Below are 18,887 nucleotides of genomic sequence, written 5' to 3'. Positions count from 1 at the left end.
TGGCCACGGGGCACCGGCTGGGCACTGGGCACCGGCTGGGCACCGCCACAGGGCACCGGGCAGCAGCTGGGCACGGCCACGGGGCACCGGGAACCGGCTGGGCATGGCTATGGGGCACCGGCTGGGCACCGGGCACCGGCTGGGCACTGCCACAGGGCACCGGGCAGCAGCTGGGCACGGCCACGGGGCACCGGGAACCGGCTGGGCATGGCTATGGGGCACTGGCTGAGCACTGCCACGGGGCACCGGGCAGCAGCTGCTCAGGGGGCACCGGGCACTGGCTGGGCACCACCACAAGGCACCGGGAACCAGCTGGTCACCAGCCATGGGTCACCGGGCATGGCCACGGGGCACCGGCCACAGGGCACCAGCTGGGTACTGCCACAAGGCACCAGGCACTGGCTGGTCACCAGCCACGGGGCACCGGCCACCGGCTGAGCACGGCCACGGGGCTCTGGCCTCCGGCTGCTCAGTGGCCATGGGGCACCGGCCACCAGCTGGGCACGGCCACAGGGTCCCTTACTGGTCATGGGGCACCGGCCACTGGCTGGGCACCACCACGGGGCACTTACTGGCCATGGGGCACTAGCCACCAGCTGCTCACTGACACAGGCCACTGGCCACTCACTGGCCACTGAGCACGAGCTGCTCGGCAGCCACTGGCCACTCAACAGACATGGGCCACCAGGCACCAGCCGCTCACTGGCCACAGGGCACGAGCTACTCACCAGCCACTGGCCGCTCAACAGACACCAGGCGCTCACTGGCCATGGGGCACCAGCCACCAGTCGTTCACTGGCCACAGGGCACCGGCCACTGGCTGCTCACCAGGCCCTGGGGCACCAGCCACCCGCTGGTCACCACCCCCAGGTCACCGGCCACCGACTGCCCACCAGCCACAGGGCACCGGCCACTGGCTGCTCACTGAGCCCTGGGGCAGTGGCCACCAGCAGCTCACGGGCCCCAGGGGACCAGCCACAGGGCACAGGCCACCAGCTACTCACCCGGCCCCAGGGCAACCACCCTCACCCCAGGAGAGCCACGGTGGCACCGGGGGGCGGGAGAGCGGAGCGAGCGCCGTGGACTTTTTGGTCTTTTTAATAGTTGAAAATGTTACAGGGCTCGGGGGAGCCGCGGCCCCCGGTGCCGCCCCCCCTGGGACACAGCCCTGGCACGGGGGGGGGGTGTCCACACACGGGGCTCCGGGGGGGTGCAGCCCCAACCCCCACGGGAGGCTTCACCAACACCTCTCTGTGCGGCAGGTGCCGGACCGAGGCACGAAGCCCCGGCGGGGGGGTCACCACACCGCCAGCCCCCCCCGCCCCCAGCAGACAAGAGCCCCCACCACTGTCCACAGGCTGGGGCGGCGGGTCCTGCCCTTCGTCCTGCTCATCCTCCCGTTTCCCCCGGGGGGCTCAGTTTCATGTGGGGGGTCGCGGGTCCGGCCGGTTTCCCCAGCCCCCCCCACTGGCAGCATGGCCCCCCCACTTTGGGGGGGTCAGTGGGGCATGGCCGTTATCCTCATGCTCTGGGAGGCGATGGGGTACGTCACCATGGGGGTGGTGGCGTGGCTCATGGTGATCCCCCCCAGTGGCTGTGCCATGGAGACGGCCACCGGTGCCACCGAGACGGCCACCGGCGCCATGGAGACAGGGGGGGGCCATGCCCTGTGCGATGGTCTGGGCCAAGGCGGCCGAAAGCGGGGTGATTTCGGGGTTCATGGGGGGAGCGGCGTTGGCAGGGGGAGCCGCCTGGGCTCCGGCGGGAGCTACCAAATCCTGTTGGGATACGGGCCGGGGCTGGAGGGCCTGGCTGCTGAGCGTGGTGTGCGTCTGGGCGATGCTGTGGTTGTAGTTGGTGACGGTGCCCACGGTGGGAGCCAGAGTCCTGCTCAGTGGCGGTGGCGGTGGAGCTCAGGGTCATCACCTTGGCCTGGTTGCGGAACTGGGCGTTCTGCTCCAGTAGCACCTCGTTGGTGGCCAGCAGGTGTTCACCTGCTTCTTGAGATCCTCCACGCGCTTGCGCAGCATGATGTTCTCCTCCTCCAGCAGCCGGTACTCCACCGTCCGCGGGCTGGCGAAGCTGTACTCGTAGGTCTCGAAGTGCAGCCCGTCCACCCGCCGCCGCTTCAGCACGGGGTCGTGGTCATCGTAGCGGTCGGGGTCATAGATGGCGTCGTAGGGGTCGTAGCGGCGGCCGGCCGGGACGATGCCCTGCTCGCGGGCCGCCATGCCCCGCGCCTCATACTCATAGTCCCGCTGCAGGTGCTGGAACTTGCACTTGGCACCCCCGCTGGCAGTCGCCCTTCAAGAAGTCCCGGCAGATGGGCACCTCCTCCTTGCTGTTGGGCAGGTCGGCGGGCGAGAGTCCCAGCCCAGCGGCCACCTTCTGCCGCAGGCGCGGGGGCAGCTCCCCCGTCTTCTTGTAGCAGTCCTCGTCCTCCTTGGTGCCGTGGATGAAGCGGCAGTTGAGACGGACGCACTCCTTGTTCTGAAAGTCGTGGCAGAAGATGAACTCGTTCTTGCGCACGCCCAGGTTGGTGACCTCGCTGATGTCGGGGTGGCGGAAGCGGCAGCGCTTGCCTCGCTTGCAAACGTTGCGCAGGAAATCGCGACAGATGTCGTCGGCGTTGGCACCCACCTCATCGCCGCTGTTGCCGTTGTTGTAGCTGTCACGGTCGGGCATCTTCGCCACCGCCGCCGCGGGGCTCCGGGCACTGCGGGAGGGAGGGAAGGGGGTGAGGGAGGGAACCGGGAGCAGCTCCCCGGGACCGGGGGGAAGCACCTGTCGAGGGCACCGGCCCAGCCCCACACGGACCCCCGCCGACCCTGCCCGGTGCCAGCGCCACCGCGGCCTCCGAGCCGCTGGAGAAGGGGGGGGGCCGGACAGCCCCTCACGGCCGGTCCCCGGGGCTGCCGGTACCGTTCACTGGGGACGGCCTGGGACAGCTGGAGGGCCCCGGCGTAAGCGGCTGCCGGCCCGTGACAGCCCCGCCGGGTCGCACCGGGAGGGCGGAGGGGGCCCTGCCTCCCCGCCGGGTCTCCATAGCAACCAGCCCGCAGGCCCGGGGCAGGCCCGGCGCCGGGGCCCGGCTCAGGCGCGGGCGGCCCCCGCGGGGACGGAGGGGCAGGGCCTTTCCCCGGCCCGGTGAGGCCCAGCCCGGCCCGGTGCGGCTTGGCCCGGCCGGCCCCGCACTCACCCGCTCGCGGCCCTCCTCGCGGGTCCTCCAGCACCAACAATGAGCGTCCCCTTCCGGCCGCCGCTCTGCGCCGGGCAGGAAGTGCTCTATGGTGCTTCCGGGTCGACCCGGAAAGAGCTGCGCTTTTCTGTCCGGGGCTCCAGCGTCACGGCAACGTCATGCTTCTGCGCCGCCGTTTCGCGCGCACCCGCTGGCTCCCCCTGCCGCGCCGGCGGCCCCGCTTCTCCCCGGTACCGGCCTCGCGCCGTGGGGTCCCAGCCCAGCCAGCCCCGGTACCGGAGGCCTCCCCCCGGCCCTCGCCCCATTACCGGAGGAACCCACCCAGCCCCCTCCCCAGGGCTCCCGTCGGTCCTTGCTAGTCCGCCCCGTTACCGGAGGAACCTCACCAGTCCACCCCGTTACCGGAGGGCCACCCACCCCACCAGCTGTCACCCCGTCAGCGGAGGCACACCCCCCCCCTCCCCAGTTCTCAACCCGTTACCGGAGGAGCACACCCACCCACCCACCCCAGTTCGCGCCCCGTTACCGGAGGAGCACACACACACACCCACCCCAGTTCGCGCCCCGTTACCGGAGGGGCACACACACCCACCCACCCCAGTTCGCGCCCCGTTACCGGAGGGGCACACACACCCACCCACCCCAGTTCGCGCCCCGTTACCGGAGGGGCACACACACACACACCCACCCCCAGTTCGCGCCCCGTTACCGGAGGAGCACAGACACCCACCCACCCCAGTTCGCGCCCCGTTACCGGAGGAGCACACACACCCACCCACCCCAGTTCGCGCCCCGTTACCGGAGGAAGTCCCCCCATTATCCCACCGCCTCTGGAGGAACCAACACCGTGTCCCAACAACACCAGCTTTATTCGCGGCACGGAGCACTGAACCGGCCCGGCGCAGCGGGCCCCCCCCGCGGCACCGAGCCCCTCCCGGGACACCGGGGCGTCTCCCCGGCGGCGGCTCTGAGCCCCGGCCCCGCTGGGCTCCGCGGCGGGGTCTACTTGGACCTCTGCCTCATCTTCCTCCTCTTGCGCTTCAGCCTGAGGGAGAAAGCGGCGCTCAGCGCCCGGGGCCGGCCCGCTGCGGCGGGACAAGGCAGCGGCCGGAGCCCCCCCGCGCCCCCCGGTCCCGGGGGGAGCCCCGGGGGAGCCCCACGTACCTGCGCATTCGCTTCTTGCGCCACTGCGGGAGAAGAGAGAGGGGCGGCGTTAGTGCCGGTACCGGAGCGCCCAACGTGCGCCCGCCCCCTGGCACAGTCCCCATTCCCGGTCATAGTCGAGCCCCCCCGCCCCGGGCCCCACACACCCGGCGTGTCTCCCCGTGCCCCCTCCAAGGAATTCCCGGTGAACCGACAACCCCCAGCCCCGCCGCAACGGAGTCCCCCGGGTCAGGGCCCCGGGGAACTCTCCAGGCCGGGACCCACGGGGAGGACAAGGAGGGGGTGAGGTGCCATCGGCCGGGGACCCCCGGGGGTGTTTAGGGCGCCATCGACCCGGGGACCCCCGGGGGTGGGTGGGATGAAGGGGGTGGTGGTGGGTGTCTGAGGCATCATTGACCTGGACCCCCCGGAGGGATGGGAGCTGTGTCAGGATGTGTTTAAGGCACCATCGGCCGCCCCCGAGCCGCCCCCCACCGCTCACCTTGGCCCTCATGGCGGTGCGGAGGCGCCGCGCTCACTCCCGGCGGGCGGGCGGCGGCGGGGGCGGTGGATGGCGGCGGATGGCGGCGTCGACTCCGCAAGATGGCGGCAGCAGCGGCCGAGAGAGGCCCTGGTCGCCCGCCGGGGCCTATTTATAGGGCAGCGCTGAGGCCCCGCCCCCTTCGGCGCGGAGCAGGCCGGGAGCTGCAGTCCGCGGCCCCCGGTGCATGACGGGACGCGGAGTTCGCCCTGTCGCCGCCATTTTGCGCAGCCCCGGGGCAGCGGGGACCGCGGTGCGGCCTGGGGGGGCTGGGGGGCGAGGGGCCGTCCCCGCCGCAACCCCCCGCCCCAGCGAGCAGAGCCGCGCCTTGGCCCAGGACAGGTCGCTAGTCACGTTTATTGTAAAAAAAAAAAAAAAAGTTACAATTGTTCTTGGGTGCCTGCTTGTCATCGTTGACAAATGGGACTTTTCTTGCTTGTCTTGAAGTAGTTCGTTCTCTTGAAAGCCAAAAATTAAATAGAAATATAAAGTTAAATCAATCTCCAGCATGCCTCAGTGGTTTATAAATCATTCCTGTGGGCGACGAGGAAGATCAGCTCTCCCTTTCTTCCACGCAGGGCTGAATATCGCTTAAAAACACTAAAACCTTCCTCCTGGGGAACCAGATTTTTAAAAAACACTAAAACCTTCCTCCTGGAGAACCAGGATTTTCCTTTTTTTCCCCTCAAGGTCACGGTTAAGATGTCGGAGCCACACAGCCCAGACTCCAGCACCTCCATCCCGTGCCGGCCCCAGCCGCGCAGCCCTGCCAGAGCTGGAAGTTGGAGAACAGGAGCAGAGAGAGAGAGAGAGATGGAAAAATTCAGAAAAAAAATAGCGCATCGTTTATTCTCTTTTATTGACTTTGGTAATATTTGCACGTGTGGAGTTTGGGGTGGAAAACCAAGATCTTGGCGAGGAAGCACGGTGCCTGCGGAGACGCCCGGGAGTGTTTTTCAAGGCGAGAGTTTTGCCCAAGTACAGCTACAGGAGGGGAATAACCAGAGCCGGTCAGCAGGTATCGGCAAAGAAAAAAACCTCACATTCAACTACATGGAACTCAGTCGGCTTTTTCTTTTTTTTTTTTTTTTTTTCCCTTTTTTTTTTTTTCTTTTTTCTTTTTTAAAAAAAGACTTACTATAAAAGAACGATACCCCCAGCCAGTCTCTAGCCTGAGTCCGACAACTCCAGTAGCGCTTCCCTCGCCTGTCGCCACAGGAGCACGTGCGGACGGGAGACCCTTCTGAGAGCTGCACGCACGTGAAAAAGAGTGGAACATACTTGCGGGCCATGGAAACCAGCCACAGGGAAGAATCAAACTCCCCGGGGACACCAGGGAATTAAAAACTGCTGCCAGGTGGCGGGCAGCTCTCCTGCCCCTCCGCAGAGCCGTCAGGTGGGGAATGTCATCTGCTTCCCAGCAAGTTGGACAGTCAATTTAAAAACAAGCTCGCCACAGCAGCGTATTACAAAATAGAGTGTTTATATCAAGGCAGAGACAGAACAGAGTAGACAGAACAGTCTACAGTCTCACAGGGGACATAAAATTTGACAGTTTTCCCAATTAAGAATGTACAATCTAGAGGCTAAAAGAAAAAAAAAAAGAAAAAAAAAAGAAAAAAAAAAAGAAAAAAAAAAGAGAGAGAAATCCTCTGCCCCAAGGAAACTGAGAGGAATGCCTACGTGGCCGGGGGGAGTCAAGACGGCGCAGCGAGGCAGATCCCCTTACACCATCCACGCGTACCATATCACTAAACACAGGGCACTTTTTCTGGGGCGTAATCAGCAGTTTGGTGTGGGGTTTGGTTTTTTTTTCCTCCAAGAAAATCTGCAAAGGGAGAAAATTAAAAAAATAGGGAGGAAGAAGAAGAAAGCAGGCAGCTCTCTACACTCCCTCTCTCAGTGGGATCGGCTTGGTTCACCTCTTCAACAAGTTTGGGTAGTATAAAAGGTTAGAAAGAGTGGATATAGACTAGCTTTTACTCCTGATTTTATTTTTCTGCTTTCTTTTTAACGTAGTCTGAAGTGGCTGAGAGAATCCTCCCTCATTGGCAAAGTCAATAGGAGCTGGTTGTAGTCGGTGGGAAGTCCAGACTGTTTGGTTTTTTGGTCATAAGAGACAAACAGTGCTAGAATTATTTCGCTTCTGGGTTTTTTTTGGGGGGGAAAAGGGGCGAGTGTGTGTGAATCGGGTGCTACATGGAGGGAGCGGGAGCTGCTCAGTCGCCAGCCTCATTCTCTTCCGCCGTTTCTCCCGTGGTGGCATTCTCTGCATTCTTGGAGGCCTGCGGAAACAAACCCACGGCAGCGGTCAGAACCGGGGCTGGCTCGGGGACCAGGACACAGACCCCCTGGGGGGACACAGCCCCTTCCCACAAGGCTGCTGCTGCCCAAGCTGGGGGAACACCAGGCTATTCTTTATCCCAGGCTGGGAGGCGAGCCCAAAACGCGACCACGCAGGACCTGGGTAACATTTGGCCGCTGCTGACTAGCGAGAGAGAACATGCTGCTAATCCCCACAAAACGTGGCCCAATTACCTTCTTTTTCTTCTTTTTCTGGGTCTTCCGGCTTGCAGAACTTTGTAGAAGGGCCTGGAGACAGGAAGGAAACATCACAAGCTAGAAAGCAGGCTCTTTTTTTTTTTTTTCTTTGACAGGCGATAAAGGGGAACGCCTTTAGAGTGGAAGGAGCACCGCCAGCCACTGAAGGAATGCTGCTAAGTCCTAACGGGCACAGTGATAGATGGGGAATGCCACAGCATCACGCCCCGCCGAGGTATGAGGCCTTGGAGCCAGCTGCTGAGGCTGCTCAGCCCCTCCTCGGAAAGGGCTGGGCACCCTTCTCAAGCGCCCCGAGCGCCAGCACTTGATGCAGGAAACAGGGGCCCAACCTGGGCTTAAACAAAATCTTTTTCCTTTTGAAGCTTGCACCTCCGCCCCTCCCCTGCACACTCCTCCAGATTTCCCTTCCCACCTTCACCCCGAGGGATGCTGAGCCAGGGTGACCCCCGCCACATGCTACCGTCTCTTTCATTTTTATTTTTAAACCAACCTTCAGTTCTCCATCTTGCACCTCAAACTCCGACTTATAGAGCTCGGGTTCAAAGGGGCCGCTGGTTATCCTCATGGGACCGTTGGGCATTAAAAGCACTGTGAATTTGAACTGTGCAACAAACTCTCCTGCAAGACAGAAACGGGCGTCACGCCACCGCAGCCCCCACGGATCCGATCCACCAGGTAGCTGGGCAGGTATTTCCGACCAGGCATTGTTTCGATTCCTGTGCTATTCCCACACTGTCGCTGCTAAAAACCACCTCACAGGAATTTCTTAAGCCTACCCCGCCCAGGGCAAAACGATTCCTTCGCCACCACCCTGCCATGCCTGCTCTGTAAGCAAACCAGAGAGCCTCAGCCATCAATCTCTCCTCCTGCCCAGGAAATTACTCCGCAAAAAAAAATAAATAAACCCAACAACTTTCATCTCATCCCTGGAAGAATTCCAATCCTGAAGCCAACGGGTAGCGAGTTTCCTGGAGGATAAATCCCAGGGCCCTTGAAGTCCATCTCTGGTATTTGCACAGTGACAGAGTCAGCACCGGCATCGCCAGGCTCCGGAAGCGACAGTTGTCCACCGAGCCCCTCCATGCCCGGCTCCCAGTCCTCCCACTGCCTGCGCTCACCTTCCTTTTCGTAGAGGACATTGAAAGGCTGGAGCAGCTCGTGTTTGGCGCATTCCACCACCCCCATCCTGGCCTTCTTCTCATCCTCAAATGCCCTGCGGAGGAGAAAGAGCCACACCTGAGCTCAGGCCCTTTCCTGGAAGTCAGAATCCACCCCACAGGTTGCAGAATTGCCCCCAGGGTCAGGCTGGAAACTTTATATTCCCCAGCGTCCCCCTCGCCCCAGCAGTGTCATGGTGCAGTGACAATAGCAGGCAACTGGCCGGGTGAACTGCTGCCTCCAGAGAGCGGAAAAAACGAGTGGATTTAAAGATGAAAAGAGCCTGTCAAGCGAACGTTTGTTTCCTCAGTTTGAGGGTACGTTGCATCCAAAAACTGATGGGAACTGCCCCGCCTCTGCATGCTCTGCCCTGACACTGCTTTCACCCCTGTTTTATTCTAAACGCAATTCCCAGCTCGCCACCTGCCACGCGAGGCACAGGAGATTCTTAAATCCGCAGGCTCTGCCTGGGATTCCTGCTTAAGCCTGTAACATCCTTCCTACACCCACTCCTAGGCTCAAATACAGCAAACCCCAACGTAAAGCAGCACAGGCAGCCTCCTCCTCCTCTGCGACAGGACAGTGAAAGCAAGTTGGTTTTGCTGGCAGCAGAGTCTGTAAGCTCACGCAAAGCATCCAGCTCTGAGCACACGGGGAGGCCACGCGTAAGAGCAAATACCTGAGAGTAAATGGCATAGTATCAAAGCGCCTCTCCACCTCACTGAAAAAGGCACGGGAGGTTTTCATCTTCAAGCCATATTGTTTGGAGGGATCCCTTTTGTAAATTGTAGTTCTCTGTCCAGCATCCTTTGCCTAAAAATGCAAATAGCGCTGAGAGACCAGGAAAGCAGCGCAGCGCTTCCTCAGCCAGACCAGCCAACCGCCTGCACGCGCTGGGACGTTTACATCGGACCAACACCGTCCCTATGCCGAGATTGTAAGGGTGCACCTCAACTTTTTGGATGGAAAAAGCTCCACCCAAAGAGCCAGAGATACCTAGGCAACAAGTAACTCCTGGCTGGAACTGGCACCCACAAGGACATGGCTGTCAGCACCGTGGGATGATGATGGAAATGCTGAAACACGGGCGCTTTGACCACACGCACAGAGGATGAGCAGAGGGCCAAGAAGCACCAGACTCACCTTTCCCTCTCCACTGCTGACAAGAACATCAACAGCGTAAACTTCGTGGACCTCAAATTCTGCTTTTTCATGGTCCTTCCTGGATGAAAAAAAAAAAAAATTTTGGTGAGTCAAAAGAATGGTAAATAGAGAAAACCTCCTACAGAGCCAGAGTGCCTCAAGCCCACGCTGGGCTCAGCCAGAGAAGGTCTAAAGCACCAAGTGGAGCTACGGTGCTACAGCAACCAGGCCCCCGACCAGAAGAGCAAAACTGGCACAGAAGACACAGAAACTGAAGATGCCAGGCAGCCGAGCTGACCAGCGACAGGCTGGCAGAGAAGAAGGATGACAAGCCAGAGCTCCTCCTGCCCATGACAAGTAGCTCCATCCCCAGTGAAGGGTGGGAGGGCCCTTAAGACATTCAGCACCAGCTCTTTGGACTTGTGGCCAGGTCCTGGGCAAGCCAAGAGCCCCACTACACCTGGCACATCGCCACGCCTGAGGACTTCACAGTCCAAATGCTGGATTTAAAGCCAGTGAGACCCAATCCCGAGGGTCTCCGAGGGAGAGGAGCTGCTGGGACAGGGAATGAAAGGGAATGACACGTCCAACTCATTAGTTAAACCCATCCTGAGATGGTACCGACAGCCATCACCATCCAGTGGGCTCCTGGCAGCTTCTGCAAGGCGACCAGTAGGTCTTGGCACAACTCCTGGTGAATGAGCATCCACCGCTACAAGCAACAGTTGGTTGTTCTGCTGGCAGCCTCCAGCAGACTCCTTTGAGAAACTGGACAGAAACCAAGAGCGCTTGCAGGTGCCAGCAGAGCCTCACGTCAGTGACTTCCAGCTTTTCTTTCTTGGAACAACCCCCAAAGAGAGCCACACTTCACGGGTTCCCAAGCTACGAATTGGCCATACTGGGGCCGACTTCAAGAAAGAGGCCACACGGGGAGCGGTCTGTACCCCAGTGAAATTAAACCTACCTGCTACAGCCCCCCAGCTTGATATTGCAGCAGGAAACAGGGGCAGCATTCTGGACCTAGTCACCCCCCTCCCAAACGCTGCTGGAAGCAGCAACCCCGGAGGTGATGCTCACTTTTGCTGGTCTGTAGGGTTCTGGATGATTGTTTTCTCTCCATCGATCACATGCTGTTTCAGCTGGTGTGACAGCATCCCTGCCGCGATAAGAGAATCCATTAACACCTCTGAGCTGCAAACGACGCAGTGACTTGCATTATTACCACCCCAGGGCTCGGCTAGAGCGAGCGGGAAGGCAAACTGTCTTCAGCATTAGCACTTCCTCAGCTTCCCTCTGCTGCAGACCCTCGGGGGCATCAGCACGGATGAGGGGTGCTCCCCAGCCAGCTGCCAAGGCCTCGCAAGAGCGACCGCTTCTCCGTAAGGCATATGCGCTCCGCCAGCGGGCTGCGACGGACCGGAGGTGAACACACAGCCACGTGCGACGCACCCCCAGGCATTTTTAAAGATGCCAAATGTCAAATTAATGGAAACTTTCAGTCTCTTCCCCAGCTCCTCAGCCGGCCAGCGCTCAAAAGGCTGTTCTGAGGGGTTTGCTTTACTTCTTCCTCCCCTGTCCTATAGTGAACCTTCACATGGAAGCCTGGGAAGAGGCACTCGGGGCCATTCCTGTTCTGCTCCCCACGCCAGCAGCCAGCAGGGACGGTCGCATGTCCCCATTCAGGAAGGACGGCTGCCGCTGGCGGGAAGGGAAAGCACAACCCCAGCCGCCAACAGCTCCGTTTGTTTTCATCAACTGGGGCCTTATGCTGCTGCCAGTGCCTAGATAATTACGGCACTTGACTGTTTCCAAAACAGTGGCTGCTTAAACTCCCTTGACAGTGTGAGCAGCCGCCTCCTCACTGCAGCTGATGCCATGTTTTTTCACAGAGAAAGGAGCAAAGCACTGAGGAGACCCACAAAGCCATCCCACACAAGGAACAGGGACCCGAAGTTCCGAGCCTGGGCTAAGGCAAGCAAAGAGAACGAGCCAGCTTTAAAGTATTTCAGGAAATTTAACTAAGAACAGACCGATTTAATTGCGGCTGAAGGAACCATTTGACAGTGATGTCACCCCCCAGCAGAAAAGCATCTGCCATGGGCCAAATGTCAGGCCAAGCTCTCTTGCCACCTTTCCGACAAGAAACCAGTGGTCTCATTTCTACCAGACGCTATCCCAGCGCCTTCCCACTCGCCCGTTATCAACGCTGCGAAGAGAACGTGAATCAGTTTAGAGCTGGAAGGAAATTACGTACCCTGCACATGTATGGGCTGCTTTTGCAGCAGCTCCCGCCTTACAAACAAGCTCTGTTATGTATTTACTAAAGGGGTTTTGACCACGAGTGGTCAAGTGCGAAGGCAAAAGGCCACACAATTTGCCCAAGGTTGGCAGGAAGCCCACGAGCCACTACCTACCAGCCCTGGAAGCTCATATCATTCCTAGATTAACACTTCTTTCAAAATTAAAAAAAAAAAAATAAAATAAATGGAAGAAAGAATTTTTAAGTTTTGAAGGGGTTTGGGGTTTTTTTGTGGGTTTTTTTGTTTGTTTGTTTGTTTTTTTAGCAAAGGCTGCTGCATATAAAGATGGCGTGCCTAGGACTTGTCGTCGTTAAATGTTTCCCGGAATTTGAACAGGGCAGCTCAGGATTTAGGGTGCAGCTACAACATCGCTGCCTCCAGTCGGCAGCTCCCCTGTCCTTACCTTCAATCGGCGTGCAGTGAAACGAGTGGGCTATTTTGTTCCACGCGTCTGTCACTTGTGTGTTCTGCATGAAGGACACAGGAAAACACATTAAGGATATAAAATTCAAGCCACAAGCATGACAGGGTTTTTTTAACTTGACAGTGTTTTGTGATAAAACCAGCAGGTTTTCTGACTGGTGCTCTAACACTTTCATAAAAAGGAGAAAAGAGTATCAGGCATCCATTTTTAATCCTGTATCAACAAAACCAGCACGTAACACGAGGTCAGCTCAGCCTCCCGCACTGCGCCCAGCACCTTCTCACAAGGATCTTTTTAGGGCATCACGCTGGGAACTGAGAGCGACGCAAGTACGTCTGGAATAGTAATGCAGCGATAAAGGAGATCGCCCACGAGTGCCGAGATGCCCAGCACCCAGCGAGGGAGGGGTGCAAGTGGGAGATTTAAGGGAGCACCGTTCAGCTGCTGCCTCCAGATTCCCCTCTGCGCTGGGCAATTCCTCCCAGGCAAGGTCACACTCTTATCTCTACACATGAAGCGCGGCACAGGCAGCGTCCATACTTGAACTTCTTCTCCCCTACCCCAATATACTTTCCCCCGTATCAGTCACTCACCTGGTTTCCAGGCTTTACCAAGCGCAGAGCAGCTTCGGCACAGAGATGAGCCGCCTTGATGACATCAGCTTTACGGCCTGACACAGGGTTTTCCTGGAAGAACAGAAAAAAAAAGGCTTTTTAAGGTACGTTCCCTGCCCTCTTATTAGCCACAACACCGTTCTGAGAGTCTCAAGATGGAGATTCTCCGTCTAACGGGACACACTCCCCCCGAGCGAACAGGGAAATTAGCTCAGAGGCGGCAGGGCTTCTGGCTTCACAGCTCCATCATTAGTCTCTCCTTCATTAAAAGAGCAGATGAGCATCAGCCACAATTAAACCAGCTCTCTCACAAATTTCAACACAGACATCCTAGTACAAGCACATCACTGTCAAAGACTGAAAACAGAACAAGATTCTTGCGTAGCCAGAAATACAGACTGGAAAGATTTCAATACACTTCAAAATAATATTATTTTTTTTAAAATTTTCTCCCCATCAAGTTGTTCAGACACAGCCACCGGAGAAAAACCATTCCCAAAACCACACCACCAGCCTCCTCCCGAGACTACAGCTAAAAAATTTGTTCCAAGCTTCCAGGACAACTGTACAGATGCAACAGTAATTCCCACCACGTAAACGTAGCTTGGGTGTCACTTCCAAAATGCCCAACCAAGCCACAGGTGCCACGGCAGTGTCCTCGCCAACACGTGCCGGGGCCAGATGCTGGCACTGGCCCCCTGCGAGGGAAACCCACACTGGTGCATTCAGGCAGGAGAAATGGGCAGCAGGGACTAGTTTTGGGGTCCAAAACCCCCCCCGAGCTCCGTTTGCGAAGGTAGTGACTCCCAGCAGCGTGGTGCTCGGCTCTCCCTGTGCCTCGGCCAGTAGAGGGGGCAGCAAAACCAGTCTGCCCAGTCCGCCCCACAGCCCCAGACATTCTACATGCAAATAACTCACTGCAGCGCTGCTCCTACGGGGTTCATCTCAGATTATTTGTAACCTTGCAAAACCGTACGTGTTGAAACAGCGCGTCAGCCCTCGTTTTCCAGAGGACTGAATAATTTTTAAGGAAAGGGACAGTTTTCACGCCGTCGCTGCTGTGACACCAGACCTGCGGCGTGTCAGCGAAACAGGCTGCTGCGGCCTTTGGAACCTGAGGCACCCCAACATCAGCTTTTTAACCTCTCTTTTAGGCTGCAGGTAAAGCAGCAGCAGCAAGAGACACCACTTCATTAAAAACCTACCTTTGAGGCGTCTATGACAAAACTGTGTGCTACATTCGCTATGAAGCCATCAACATGGACTCCCAAGTCACTGCAACACAAAGGAAGTTAATTACAGGTGGAGCGTCACGGCTCAGGAAATTTGTGTGACTTCTAGAAGCATCGGAAGACTCAAGCACATTTCAAGCACTTCACCTGGGTTGCTATTAGATTCTTTAATTAGCCATGCCGAGGAAGTACACACCAAGTAGGATTAGAAAGCAAAGCCCAGGCGCCAACAGCGATCTCACAAGAATTCCAACCAAACCACTTACATTTTGACCAAGTCTCCGTCTTTGAGGATGTAGTCTTGGTCACTCTTCAGGGGGGAGAAGTGACAGACACAGTTATTTACTGATATACTCGTCGGGAAGGCAATACCTATAAAAGGAGGGAAAAAATAAACAAATATTCCATGAAATCTTGCAGCCTCACGCCTGGCGCAGACGGCAGCCCCACCAGTGTGGACCATCACTCAGCGTGTCAGGTTTTGAAGCGCTGTAGAAGGTCCCATCACAGAAACCTGTAGCCAAGAGGCTACGAGGAACGCTGTGCACAGTCTGCTCCTGTGGGCTCTCCTTTGGTCCAGGCGACCATCAAAGAAATCCACCCAAGGCAGTGAGCCACCCGCAAAAGGGACCTCAAGTCTCCAGAACAGAGATCGGGGAGCGCTCGCTGACGTGCTCGCCTGTCACACAATTTCCTCGGCAACTAGAGAGCAGCGATAACCGCACCGCAGGCCTTCCCACAGGGAGGCTGCTGCTCTCCAAAGTAACCCTGGTTTCAGCGGGGATGATGGGGTACATCGGAATGGGAAGCTGAGGCTTCATCAGTGATGCTTATCAGCCAGGCAGGCAGGAGGATTTGGGTTCAAATTAGCTTCCTGGGCAGGACAAACCATTTCTTACACCAATTATCAGAGTGGTGCTTTCTGTGCTCTTGCCCGTTCGCACCAGCCACCCAATGGGACCAAGAAACACAACAGCGCTGAAAATACCTTTGGAGCAAGCCTCACCTTTTTTCATTTCTTTTTCCTTCTTGAAAATCTTGCCAGTCTCTTCCATGATCATGGCATCTCCCTTCTCGCACAGGCAGAGAACCGACGCTCCGGAATTGGCTGCTTCAACCACCGCACGCAGGACCCCTTAATGCAAACACAGACACGAAGCTGCTGAAGCATGTTAACGATAAACAGCCTTACATCCAACACCAAGGCTCAGTGCACAGCACCGTGGTGGAAAAAGCTGTTTGTTTTCTAAGAGAGAACAGGACTCTGGACTCAGCTTTTCACCAAAAGGACCAAGAACAGGCAGAAATCCCACTTTCATCTTTATTTTACTTTTGAGAACGTTTTCACAGAGCACGCGAGTGAACGTACGTCGGGGTTGGCGCAGGGGAAGCACTGCCGCTTCAGACACCTGCCTGCACAGACCGAGGTCTGTCAAACAAAGCAGCCGAGCAGAAACACTGCTCTCCCACATTCTTTCTGGAGAAGTCAGAGCTACAGAAACAGGTTTGGAAATTACTTGGGAGACAGGATGCGCAGCACATCAAAGGAGCAGGGGCCTGTGCTGTGGACGTGCCGGACCAGAGGTACAGAGCAGCCAAACAACTTTGCCGGCTACAAGAGCCGGCGGCGGCGCAGGACCGGCGCTGCGGAGCCAGTTACATTATTAGTCCCTTACTCTGCAGAAACGTGTTTTAAAGGTAACCCACGTGGCTCCTGCTCCGGCCTGGCAGTGCCAGCAGCTGCCAGCGCGCTGCCTGACACAAGGAACTCCACACGCCTGGCTCTGCGCTGCAGGTCAGAGGAAGTTTTGCTGCCTGCACCCACTTTGGGGCATATTCTAGCAACCCACGAGTCCCAGCGGCGTTTTGGTTCTGCCACAGATGACAACACGCCTTGTACTTTAATAGGATAAGAGGGGAAAGGGGTGTAGAAGCAGTGGCTTTGATTGAAACCCTGCAGAGTGACACGCACAAACGCATCTCGATGGCGATACAGGGGCCCAGGGGTGGCTGGAGGAGCCACATCTCAGCAGCTTCCCCACCAGTCCGCAGGCCAAGGTGCTCCGGCTGTCACCAGTGGACCCCTGAGCTACCGTTTCCCCTTCTTCCTCCTCTCTCCAGCTGGGACACTTTCCAGGGAGTCACAAAGCTTCCCTACCCTGAAATGTTTTCAGATCCTGGGGTAAAAGGTCTCCTTCGCAGTTTCTCCTGGTTCTGCGATCATTTGACAAGAGGCTGTTTTGCAAAGTGCCTCTGTCGGGGGGGGTTCTGTAACCGATGGTATGTGTTCGAGGTACAACAGCAATAAATATTTCAGAAGCGCTGAAGGGGATGTTTACGAGCAGGTGGGTTTTCCTCACTTCCGTGACAGCGAGTAAAAACCTGAAGTTTTTCACCTGCGTGATGACCTGAACTTCAAACCCCTTCAGCCACCTTCCCATGTGCCACAAACAACGAATTGGAAATATTTTTCAGTCCAGATAAAAGTCTGATAAAGAGATGTTCGGTGGATGGCAGGACACGAAGAGGAAACGTTAAACACAGTGCAAAGATAACCGGAGAGCCGTGCTCATCAGAGCGTTCAAACGAAACGGAGAAGCAAACAGCGTGAGAGCACTGAGCAAGGAACACCTACTAATGGTCCCGTGTCCTTCCACCGTGCTTCATTTAGGGAATTAAAAGCCCTCTGTATCATTAAAGGCACCTCGCTCTGAGAAGAGCCCAAGGCATTTGGAACTTTTTTTTGCCACCGTTCTGCATTTGCTTTTCCCAAATGTGCTCACACCGCCCGTAAGGAGGAAGGAACGCCGCGACGGAGCTGCCTTTCCCCCTTGGGCCCCTCCACGCAGCCAAACTCGGGGCAAACCATAAAATCCAGTTTGCCCAGCAGACGGGAGAAGGAAAGCGGTGCCCTCCCTTCCCAAAGGGGAACCCATAGCGCGGCGGCTCTCAGCCCCGCATCTCTCCTGAGCTGCCTCCCAAGTCACCAGCTGGAGCGATGACTTAAAAAGAAGCGTGGAAGTCAGCAACAATTACTGTGGGACACGAGGCTGCTGGGGACGCCGGGTAGACCTCATCGGACCGGTCCAGTCAGCTCCTGGAGCAGCTGTCACCCTTCTCGAGGGGCAGCGAAGCACCATTAATGAGACAGCAAAAATAAGCGTTTAAAAAAAAAAAATTACAGCCAAAAGAAAATGACACGGGGGGGGAGGGTGGGGGGGTAAAGCTTTAGGGGTCAACAAGGCAGGGCCCCCGCCCCCGGGGAAGCCTTCCCTCGGCAGGCCAGGGGTCCCCGCGGAAGGGGGGTGCTGCCGGGGCTGAGCCCGCTGCTCCCCGGTACCGGAGGCTCGCCCCACCGCTGCCCCCACCACCCACAGCGTGGGGCGACCCCCGGGGCTGCGCTGCCCCGGGGGGGTTAAAGCCCCGAACAAAAGAGCGGACTGGGGCAGCAGCGGGGGCCGGGGGGGTGGGGTGGGCAGCGGCGCCGGGCCCCCCCCGCGGGAGGGAATGCGGCCGGGGGGGAGGGGGGCGGCCGGCCCCGTGTCGCCGTGTGTCGTGTTTCCCCCCCTCCGCGCCGCCGGTGCACGTGGGGCGCGGAGGCCACGTGCCGGCAGCGGCCGCCGTACGGGGCCCGGGGCCTGGGGGACCCGAGCAGCCCCCGCCGCCCCGGGAGCCCCCCCCAGGCCGCCCCCCCGCCTGCGGACGGGCCCTGGGGGACAGAGCAGCGGCGCGGGGCGGGGGGGGAGGGGGGGCAGGCCTCGCCACCCACCCCAGGCCCACCGCTCCCCACTGCCCTTCCCCACCTCACCGGGCACCCCTCACCCCCCAGCCCCGCCGCCCGCTTACGGCCCCCCGCCCCCCCCGCCCACGCCCGGCCGCGGCCCGCACTCACGGTTGGCGATGTCCCCCCCCATCTTGTACTTGGTCACCACCAGGTCCTCGGCGATGGTGAGCTCGGCTGCCTCCTCCTCGCCCGACATGGTCGGTGCCGCCTACGCCCGGCCACCCGCCGCCGCCGCCTCCCGCGCCCCCCCCCCCCCCGCCGCCGCCGCCGCGCTGAGGAGACCCCGGGGAGCGCGAGCGAGAGAGCGCGAGCAGGGCAGGAGCGCGGGCTCCGCGCGAGGCACGCTGGGAAGGCGAGTCCCCGCCCCCCGGACTACAACTCCCGGCAGCCCCTGCGGCACTGCCAGCACTCCCCCGACCCCGCTGCGCCCCCCCACGGACTACAGCTCCCAGCGTGCACCGCGGCGCGCTCTCGCGAGGGACTGCTGCGCGGCCGGAAGCTGTGGCAGGGGGTGCTGGGAGATGTAGTCCGACGGGCGCTACAGGAAAGTGGCCCATCATGGCGGGGGGGGGCGGTGGCCCCGCGGCGCTACCGGGGCCTGGGGAGGGGGGGCAGCTGCGGCGCCGTCGGTGTCCCCAGCCCCATCACAGCCCCACGGCCCCCCCGCCCCGCCACAGCCCCCGCCCCCAGGCACGGCCCCCCCGCCCAGCCACCCCCTACCCCACTGCCCCCCCCCCAGCACCCCCGCCCTCTCTCAGCCCCCCTCCCCATGCAGCAGCACCAATTC

At 59.1% G+C, this 18,887-nt stretch overlaps 2 protein-coding genes across 3 annotated transcripts; both read right to left on the bottom strand.

Moving 5' to 3' along the window:
- Positions 1–1,082: 1,082 nt before the first annotated feature.
- On the bottom strand, positions 1,083–3,234 carry ZC3H10 (zinc finger CCCH-type containing 10). The gene is given in 6 exon segments (XM_055700045.1): positions 1,083–1,661; positions 1,663–1,886; positions 1,888–1,991; positions 1,994–2,288; positions 2,290–2,716; positions 3,200–3,234. Coding segments are annotated over 5 exon segments (1,182 nt in total). The 5' UTR covers positions 2,686–2,716; positions 3,200–3,234; the 3' UTR covers positions 1,083–1,498.
- Positions 3,235–4,049: 815 nt separating this feature from the next.
- Positions 4,050–18,432, bottom strand: PA2G4 (proliferation-associated 2G4). Of its 2 annotated transcripts, XM_055700047.1 has the most exons (16): positions 18,209–18,432; positions 15,323–15,451; positions 14,583–14,688; positions 14,290–14,359; positions 13,064–13,156; positions 12,450–12,513; positions 10,824–10,902; positions 9,747–9,825; positions 9,283–9,416; positions 8,564–8,658; positions 7,936–8,063; positions 7,422–7,475; positions 5,531–7,168; positions 4,845–5,490; positions 4,364–4,386; positions 4,050–4,244 (listed from the first exon to the last, which is right to left on the bottom strand). In XM_055700047.1, the coding sequence occupies exons 1-13, from the start codon at positions 18,294–18,296 to the stop codon at positions 7,103–7,105; spliced, it is 1,185 nt and encodes a 394-aa protein (XP_055556022.1). In that variant the 5' UTR covers positions 18,297–18,432; the 3' UTR covers positions 4,050–4,244; positions 4,364–4,386; positions 4,845–5,490; positions 5,531–7,102. The 2 variants fall into 2 exon arrangements, with proteins under 2 accessions (XP_055556022.1, XP_055556021.1); XM_055700046.1 differs by having other exon boundaries at positions 4,845–7,168.
- Positions 18,433–18,887: the final 455 nt, after the last annotated feature.

The sequence above is a fragment of the Falco cherrug genome, assembly GCF_023634085.1.
Source record: "Falco cherrug isolate bFalChe1 chromosome 19 unlocalized genomic scaffold, bFalChe1.pri SUPER_19_unloc_1, whole genome shotgun sequence".
Taxonomy (NCBI): domain Eukaryota; kingdom Metazoa; phylum Chordata; class Aves; order Falconiformes; family Falconidae; genus Falco; species Falco cherrug.
Note: the sequence above shows the minus strand (reverse complement) of the source record. Positions and strands in the feature narration are given on the sequence as shown.